The sequence below is a fragment of the Lactuca virosa genome, chromosome 4 (assembly GCF_052849685.1).
Source record: "Lactuca virosa cultivar CGN04683 chromosome 4, Lactuca_virosa_CGN04683_v6, whole genome shotgun sequence".
NCBI classification, from domain to species: domain Eukaryota; kingdom Viridiplantae; phylum Streptophyta; class Magnoliopsida; order Asterales; family Asteraceae; genus Lactuca; species Lactuca virosa.
The window spans coordinates 28,661,205-28,670,693 of NC_136429.1; the positions used below are offsets into that span (position 1 = coordinate 28,661,205).

The 9,489-nt window shown below is 31.9% G+C and overlaps 2 protein-coding genes across 3 annotated transcripts; both read right to left on the reverse strand.

Annotated features, from left to right (window-relative positions):
- Positions 1-1,488: 1,488 nt before the first annotated feature.
- Positions 1,489-2,827, reverse strand: LOC145104222 (uncharacterized). Its single transcript, XM_079041495.1, has 2 exons — positions 2,632-2,827; positions 1,489-1,907 (listed from the first exon to the last, which is right to left on the reverse strand). Exons 1-2 carry the CDS (start codon positions 2,825-2,827, stop codon positions 1,489-1,491), a joined length of 615 nt encoding a protein of 204 aa, XP_078897621.1.
- A 3,991-nt stretch (positions 2,828-6,818) lies between these two features.
- On the reverse strand, positions 6,819-8,566 carry LOC145109783 (uncharacterized). 2 transcript variants are annotated; one of them, XR_013709205.1, is made up of 6 exons: positions 8,455-8,566; positions 7,670-7,775; positions 7,509-7,574; positions 7,374-7,428; positions 7,206-7,261; positions 6,819-7,123 (listed from the first exon to the last, which is right to left on the reverse strand). XR_013709205.1 is itself a non-coding variant. In XM_079046944.1 (5 exons), the coding sequence occupies exons 1-5, from the start codon at positions 8,490-8,492 to the stop codon at positions 7,043-7,045; spliced, it is 336 nt and encodes a 111-aa protein (XP_078903070.1). In that variant the 5' UTR covers positions 8,493-8,566; the 3' UTR covers positions 6,819-7,042. The 2 variants fall into 2 exon arrangements, 1 of the variants encoding a protein (XP_078903070.1); XM_079046944.1 differs by lacking the exon at positions 7,509-7,574.
- Between the last annotated feature and the right edge of the window lie 923 nt (positions 8,567-9,489).

Consider the following 9,489-nt stretch of genomic DNA (forward strand, 5'->3'; position numbering starts at 1 on the left):
TCTCACCAACTCGTCGAGTTCGTAACGCGTCCATACTATCGGGGAAAACCCTAATCAACTCGTCGAGTTGGCTCACCAACTCGTCGAGTTCCTTCAAGCCATTTTCTCATTCAGACGTCTTTAAGCAAGACTCAGGCCCCAAACTCTAGATCTAGCCTCCTAAGGTTGAAATACCATGTAAAGATACAAGCTTTACGTCCATTCATGGCATCTAGGGCTAAGTTTGCCAAACCAAAGCTCAACAAAGGGTATAAGGCATGGAAGCTGGCCAAAGCTTGATAAAGCTTGAATCTTTAGGCCTAAGGGACCTAATATTTTCCAGATCTGAAGCCCCATCTTCATGGCATGCTCAAGCAACTAAATGACTCAAAAGAAGGTAGAAATGGCCATAAACTCCCTAATGAAGAGATCTAGCAAACAAGTGGTCAAGATATTAGCTTTTTACCTCCAAATGGCAGCTAACACTGAAAGAATGCCAGATCCAAGTACTCCTTCTCGTTCCAAGGCTTTTGCTCCTCAAGCTCCTTCAAAGAATGCACTAAAACACACACTCTTAGTCTCTCTCTCTCTCTCTCTTTATCTTTCTCTATCTCTCTCACAGATGATAATAGCTCAATTAGAGTTTCTCTCAAGGTGTTAAAGTGATGAGGGAGGCGGGGTAAAGGACTTAAGGTCCTTTAAATAGGATGTAAACCCTGAAAATTAGGGTTTTCATGCTCAACTCCTACTCGTTGAGTTGGGTCCTCCAACTCGTCGAGTTGACTCTAAAAACCACGCGGCTATCTCAGTCTCTACTCGACGAGTTGGGGCCTCCAACCTGTCGAGTTGCCCTTCCAAAATGAATATAAAACAATTTAAATTTGTACCTGGGAGTTGGGATGTTACATTTAATTGGATCAACATATTTGAATTTGAAAGCAAAAAGATCTAATAGAATCAAAATGATTAAAAAGCCGATTACAAAAACACGATTCCGAGAGATTTTGATAGGTTTTGAATTGAAAAGATAATTGGATCAACAAATATTGAATTGAAAGCAAAAAGATCCAATGGAGAGACTCACTATGAAATTTGAATCATCAAGTCGATTACACACCAAAAATATTGTCATCTATGATCGTTGATCTTGAAAAAACTGTTAGACCTTCAAGATTAAGCGTTGATGCCACATGTAAGCAGGGCTGGTCCAATGTTTTTTACTACCCGGGGCGAGATAAAAAAATTATGCCCTTATATGTGTACCGTACAATAACAAAAACATATATATATATATATATATATATATATATATATATATATATATATATAATATAATAAAAAAATGCAGTAATTTTTATAATCAAACAAATAATACAAACAAAACATACAAAAATCACCTAAAACGATGTCTTCGTGCATTTTTGAAGCAAAAACATCTATTATTTTACAATAATCAATATTTTTTAAAAAATCACTTTCAATACTTAAAATTGCTAATCCATTCAATCTTTATTGACTCATGGTACTTCGGAGATACGATTTCAAAAGCTTCAATTTTGAAAAACTTCTTTCCGCGGAAGCAACCGTAACCGGTACCGTCAACAATATCCTATAAGCAACCAACACATTAGGGAACATATCCATTCTTCTTGCATACTCCATTATTTGAATAGATGTCCAAGGACTTTCACTTTTGTAAGCTTCAACCGGCAACATTTTCTGCAAAATTTGTAACTCAATGAATAAACCATCTCCATCAATATCATAATCTTCACCATTTTTCAAATTGGACTCAAGATTTAAACAATATTTTTTTAATTCATCATCATCTAAAGAAACTAATTTGGAACCATCAAACAAAAAACCAAATATAGATTCAAAATATTGCATTTGTTCAAATCTACTTTTCAATTGAACAAGAGCCATATCTACAAAAATAATAAAATAATCCATTTTAAATGCTTCTTGAGAAGATTGATGTTCTCTTTCGGTATTTGGAATTTCATCAAATTATTTTTTTCTTTTAGAATTGCGTTTCTGAGTAAATTCGGGTTTAACTTTAACACTATTAGCTATTTTTTTTTTTTGCTTCATTAATAGCAAAGTCAAACCCATTTTCCCTATATCCTTCAAAATAATTAATTAATCCCTCTAAATTTTTTACAGCAACATCAAGAAGCATTTCTTTGGATTGTAACTTTTTACTTACCAAATTAATTTTGTACAAAATTTCATACCATATAACTAAACTTAAAATAAATTCAGAATTAGAAAATTCACCATTTACTAGTGAATCAACATCTCTACACACTTGTCCATTATCACTTACTATAGATAATTTTTTTAAAGCTTTTCTTATTTGAGAAAATTGTGTTTTTATTGCTTTAACACATTCAATATGATTTTCCCAACGAATAGCTGATAATGATTTAAGTGTTAGATCATCTATAAACTCAAGTAAAACACTCCATCTTTTTGTTGAATTAGAAAAAACATTATAAATTGTTTGACATGTACCAAAAAAAGTTTTTGCTTTTTGGCAAGAATTTGTCACATCACACAAAACTAAATTTAAACTATGACATCCACAAGACATATAAAAAACTCTATTATTTATATCAAGCAACCGTTTTTGAACACCTTGGTGTTTACCTTTCATATTCGCCCCATTATCATACCCTTGACCACGAACATAGTTAATATCCAAATCAAGAGATTTTAGGGCATCTTGTAAAACATTAAAAAGACCTAGACCGGATGTATCTTCTACAACTAAAAACTCTAAAAAAAACTCTTCTACTTTTAACGGAACACTTTCCAAATCTACACATCTTATAATCAAAGTCATTTGTTCTTGGCGACTTGCATCCGGAGTGCAATCAAGAATAACAGAAAAATATTTTGCATTTTTTATTTTTTTAATAATTGCACTTTTTACCTCGGATGTTAACATTTCAATTAATTTGTTTTGAATTTTATGACTAAGATAATGATTATGTGTTTCTTTGTCTTTAATCATTCGAAAATGTTCTTTCATTACCGGATCCCACTTCGCAATCGATTCAATTACACTTAAAAAATTGTCATTTGAGTTTTCATAAATTTTTTCATTTGTACCACGAAAAGCCAAGTTATTTTTTGCTAAACATTTTACAACATAAATAATTCTAACCATAACTTCTTTCCAATGTTCGGTATTTTTTTTTTATCATTTCTTGAATTTCTTTGTCAATTGTTTCGTTTTTATTTAACCTAATTCGTGTTTCAGTCTATGTTCTTAAATTAATCATATGGTCAGAAACTATTTTCATGTTGTTTTAATGTTTCACTAAGATGCTTCCAATCTTTAATTCATTCGGTTGCCAAATTACTTTTAGTTCGAATTGTTTTAAAAAGCTTACAACAAAAACAAAAAACCTTATCAAGCTCTTTTGAATACACTAACCATTTTCTATCATAAAAATCACCATTTTTTAATTTACGAATAAAAAAATCACATGAAAAATGTCTACCAAATGAATCTTTTGGAAAAATTGTATTGGCATCAATTTCTCTCTTAGGTCCTTTTTCTATTAGTAAATCTTTCATTTTTGAATCTAAATCACCCCATACTCTAGGATCAAATTTATTAAAGTCACTTGGTTTATCTTTATCAACAAAATCATTGTTTTCAAAATCATTAAGAATTTCAACTGAATCATTGTTTTCAAAATCATTAGGAATTTCAACCGAATCATTGGAAGCACTAGGTGGGTTATTAATTGGATCATTAGAAAAATTGTTATTACCATTTTGATTCGTAACTAAAAATTTATTCAAAGACCCTCTTAATTGAGCCTCTTCTTGTTCTTTTTTCTTTCGTTTTCTATTTTGAGCACTTGATGGTTGTTTTCGGGGAACATATTAAAAACTCAACAAATGTAGTTATAAAAGCTAAGTAAAGAAAGATACAACCTGACCAAATTGTATGAAATAAGGCTTCAGCAGTTCTGCTACTTCTAGTCTTTAGTCAACAATGTTAAAAATATAGCTCCTGCTTCACATTACATAAATAATAAAGTTTAGACAACAATTATTGAACAATGAACACAAAACAGATTTCAAAATTAAACTCACCAAATCTGATTGTTGAATGTTGAAACAATGGAGAAATCTGAATTGTATTTGATTTTGTTGCTCAAACTTGGACAACACAGTAATAGTTAATGTAAATCAGATTCAGTTTCTGAAAAACTGAAACTGAAATATCAAATAGAAACTCTTAGAGATGCAATAAACCGGATTTTTTCTAAACCATAAACAAACTTAAATAAACATAGATTTCAAGTTTTAACTTACCCAAATATAATTTGATGATTTCTAAAACAGCAAAATCAAATATAAACACAAACAGAAGACAAATCTGATTTCCTGTAATGAAACAGAGATCAGAGATGAAATCAGGTCAACATATTTTTAAATAACCAACAAACAAATCAGATGAATAAGAAATTGAGCAGATTTTAGAAACAAACTTAAAAAAAATATGAACTCTTGGAGAATAAATCAGATATATGCAACATAAATCACTAAATCAGATTTCTAAAACAATCAAAGGAACCTAAATAAACACAAATTTCAAGTTAAAACTTACCCAAATATGATTTGATGATTCTTGAAACAGCAATATCACGCAACAATATCACGTACAAATACAAGAGAGGGGAAATTTGACTTCCTGTAATGAAATAGATAAGAAATTAGGTCACCCGATTCTAAAATAGATAACTAGAAACGAAGCAGATGACTTAGAAATCAAACAGATTGAATAAACTAACCTAAATCGATGTTGTCTAACTTTTAAAATAACCAAATCGATGATAAATCGGACTAAATCACAGCTATCGGATTAAATCGGTTGCGTTTGAAGACTAAACTGAGAATCGGGTATGTAAAATCAATTCGACTGGAAGGAAACAAAAGAAAAACCTGTTCTTCCTTTTTATACGGGAGACGCATTGATTTCTCCCATCAAACCCGATACCAACGGGATTCTAGGCAGTAGACACGAAACGTTTGGTTTTTCCATGAGCACGAAACGTTTGGCAATTGGTGCGCCTTCTTTCTTTCTCCCACCGTCCGCTCGCTTTCTTTCTCTCATCGTCCGTATGCAGATTTTCATTATGGGCTAAGTTTTTGGGCCGATTATATATATATATATATATATATATATATATATATATATATATATATAGCTGGACTTCCTTGATGCCCCCAATTATTTGCTGCCCTGGGCCTAAGCCCAAGTCGCCCATGTATTGGGCCGGGCCTACATGTAGGATCCCAATAAAGATGATAAATGCGGAATTGAAGAATCAATGCATAATCGATAAGACCCGATCTAAAGTTTAAGCACAAATTTGTATAGATATTAGAGAAAGTACACAAATATAGATATTGCCTACACTTATATATGTTTTAAGGGGTATTTGTCTTTTATAACCCAAAAAATTTATAAAGAGTTTTGAAAACTGAAATCCTAACTTAATGAAATCTTCTTTTTGAAGAGTCGAGGAGAAGTTATTTTAGAAGTTTTTTTTTTCATATTCCAAATGATTTTTTGTCTTATTGACTTTTCAAAAAGCTAATAAGTCAATAAATTGTTTTTAAATGAAATCATAAACACCTTCTTAGCAAATGTCCATCATCGGTCACGGCTAACGGCTAACAAGGACCAATTACAAATGATTTTAAACGATAAGGACCATTGGCGTCAATTTTTCAAAAGTAAAACTTAACCTTTAGAGTATTGTATTTTTTTTCTTTAGAATAGTCCACATACTATTGAAACTTAGTAAGCTTAGGGGTGAACAAAACCGAAACCTGAGAAACCGAAACCGAACCCAAACTGTTGGGTTTGGGTTTAAATTTCTAAAAACCGAAAAATGGGTTCTGGTTCGGTTTTAGTACTTAAAACCGACCCATAGGAACCAACCCAGCCCATTGGGTTGAACCCGACTTAAAACCGACCCGTCCTATATAAAATTATACCGATTGTATAATTATTTTATTATAAAGCATGAGTTATAATCACAAGTTTTAAGTCGCCTAGCCGGTTAAGGCGCACATCTCTTAAACTGAGATGCCCGGGTTCGAATCTTGACTTCGTTATGAAACTTTTATTTTGTTTAGAAAGGGCCTATCCTATATCTATGACAAGTTGTTTCTTTCATTTCTCTTATTTGTCCCACATCGATCAGAAAATGAAACAAAGCCCCTATTGAGCTCTTATTATATAAGCAAAACTACTTTATCAATTCTTTCATTTCTATTACTTGTCACACATCGGCCAAAAAATGAAACAAAGCCCTTTTCGGTTCTTATATAAGCAAAACCAGATTTTCAATTCTCCAAGTTAAAGTTTCTAACGGGTTTGGGTTTAAACCCGAAACCAAGTTTGAAAAACCAAAAAAACCGAGATACTGACCTATCGATTTGGGTTTAGGGTTCTGTTTTGAATATTTTAAAACCAATATTATCGGTTTGGGTTCGGCTTTGTGTCAAAACATGTTCACTCCTTACTAAGCACATGATATGATAATAAAATTCATGACTACTTAAATTAAATATCTTTTTATTTAATCATGTGTCGTTTTCATTAAAAGATAGTAAATTACACGAATAGTGAATGGTCCTTATGGTTTAATATGTATATTTGGTCTCTATTAACTAAATCAAATTGATCGGATCGAGCTAAAAGGGATAAGAATCTATTAATAATGGAAATACTAATCTGAATTCTAAATGCAAGATTTGGCAAAAACATTAACAAACCATAATAACACCAATAAAAGAAGGTATGAAAAACATCAAAATGAATTGACAAAAATAACAAACCTAACCCATAGCTGATAGCTCCAGAAATATTCACAAAAATGAAAGTAGAATATTACAAGGAAAAGATTTTGTTAGCTTCAAGCAACAAATTCATATACATAAAACGATTGTTGATATAAAACCAACAACAAAAAAAAAAAAAAAAGTTACGTCACAGTAGCTTTTGGAAGAATATGCCAGCAGCTCATTAGTGATTGAATTTGATTATCAGAGTTGTTTCGTTTTCTTCTTCAAATCCCATCTTCTCTCTCTCCAAAAACTCAAAAACCTACAATTATGAATCATCCCACATAATAATAATATTAAATAATAATTAAAATAAAGAGCATTTCATAATTCATAAATCATACCGCTTCTTTAAAGTTTGAACTCCATCCACTTCTGTTAACTCTAAACTCCTGAAAACCTGTACATCACAGAATCGATTAAACACATTCACAAAATCTGTATGTGTTTTATATTTATTATGTAATGTAACATGTATGGATGCATTGCATGATGATGATGATAAAGCTTACATCCAGTAAGCGCAATAAACCAAAGGTGAATTTTTAGCATCCGCAATCCTTTTTCCTGCATCAAACATAATAAATAATTATAAGCAAATGCTAGTTTTCTTATAGCCTAATCTACTACTTATAAAACAATCTTACTTTTCTTTTCCTCATGATCCTCCCTTTTATGATATCTTTAACAGATCAATCTATCGAGTATATAAACTATACATATTTCAAACAAAACAATTACCACAAATTTCAACCGTATGATTCCACCAAATAATATAAATATCTACATCCCTACAGATAACTCTTACCTCAAGCAATGAAAGATTTGAACTCGAAGCAGCTTCTGCTTCCTTCAACTTCAAGGTTGAAGATCTCTTCTTCTTCATCGTTTCATGCTTCATTCCTCTCAATTTACTGTTGCACACAATGTTTTAGATTAACACATCAAACTCATAAGGAGGTAAATGGAAGAACACAAAAAGAAATGAAAAAGATAACTACAGCTTCTAGCTAGTCAAGATATGGAATACTCCATAAAGATACAAAGTTTATATATATCCATTATCTGAGTTTAAATAAGATATTTGTATATTGCACTAACTTGACTACAGTAGAGACATACAATTTCAAATGACACGCACACATTATTTTCCAAAGAATCAGATCAACAACTATAAACCTAATCAGAGCAACATTCCATGAGAAAACAAGAGAAAAACAAAAAAAAAGATCAGAGTTCAAGCACTTGAGCACATCAGCATTTCAGGAAAGATTAAACAAAACCAAACAAGTTCAACATCATCACGAAACAAAATCAACATTTCAGCAAAGGTTCAAAGCATAATCACATCGGACAATCGAGGTTCGGCAAACAAAATCATATTCATAATCACATAACAAAACATATCAGAGAATCGGATTCAGCAGTGGCACTTTGTGTTGAAAATGATATTCAAAATCGATTTCGTAGAAGAAATCACTTAACAAAGCGATTTCAAATAGCAAATCAATTTCAGAAATGGAGAAGAGAAACAAGAATGTCGATTTTACAGAAGAAAGGAAACGATTACAGAGATGGAGAAGAGAAGCTTACCGGAGGCGTTGCTGGCGGAGGAAGGCGATGAAGCGCATGGAGTTGCTGGAGGTTGGAACTGGAGAGCGTATGGGATGTGTGGGTGTTGAAGGGAATTAGGGAACAAGGGGCAAGGACGTCAAAAAGAATCATTCAGATTTCGGCGGACAGCGTCACAACGATGCCTTAATGACCCAATAATTAAGAGGCCCATTAAAAAGCAAAAACAATAAACCCATTAATCCAAGAATTGTTACACTTGGTGAATTATAAACGGGTTTTTGTCTATTTTTGACTTGGTTTGAACCGTTTGGGTTTGTCAAAAAAACAAACCGGTGACATGGAACCGATAAAATCTCGGTTTAAGCCGGTAGGAGAAAATAATGTTGTTCAAATTGTTAAGAGTTTTTTTTTTTTATAAGGATAATGACTTAAAAGGGTAACATATTATTCGATTTGTACACATTTGGTCACTGAGTTTTTTTTCGTCCACATTGACCCCTTAAACTTGTTAAACTGTACACATTTAGTCCTTATGACCTGTTACTCCAGGTTAGCCGGGAAAAATGACTTGATACGGTAATATATTTTTCATTTTGTACACATTTAGTCATTAATATTTTTGTACATATTTAGTCCTTAACATTTTTTTTTGTTTCAAAATAAGTCCTTTTTTTGTACTCATTCAGTACTTATGAATGATTTCTTTAGGTTTTTTTCACGACATCTTACATGAGACAATCATTGATGAGGTGTTTGGGGTTGTTGATGCTTATGTCCAATGCGATCTCGACTGCTTGGTTGCGTAAGTCTTGTGGTTTGACTTAGGTCTTGTATTTTGAATATCGTAACTTCTTCATACGATATCAGGATCTTTATCCACATGTTCATTTTTTGAGTATACTACAACTTTCATTAAGATTACTCCCGTTAAAATGTATTATATTTTTACTAACGATTTTATAAAAAAAACATACATACATACATTCATAAAAAAAACGTATGGACAGGGGAAGACGCAGTAATACATAGTAGGTGTTGCCGAGATGAAATAGG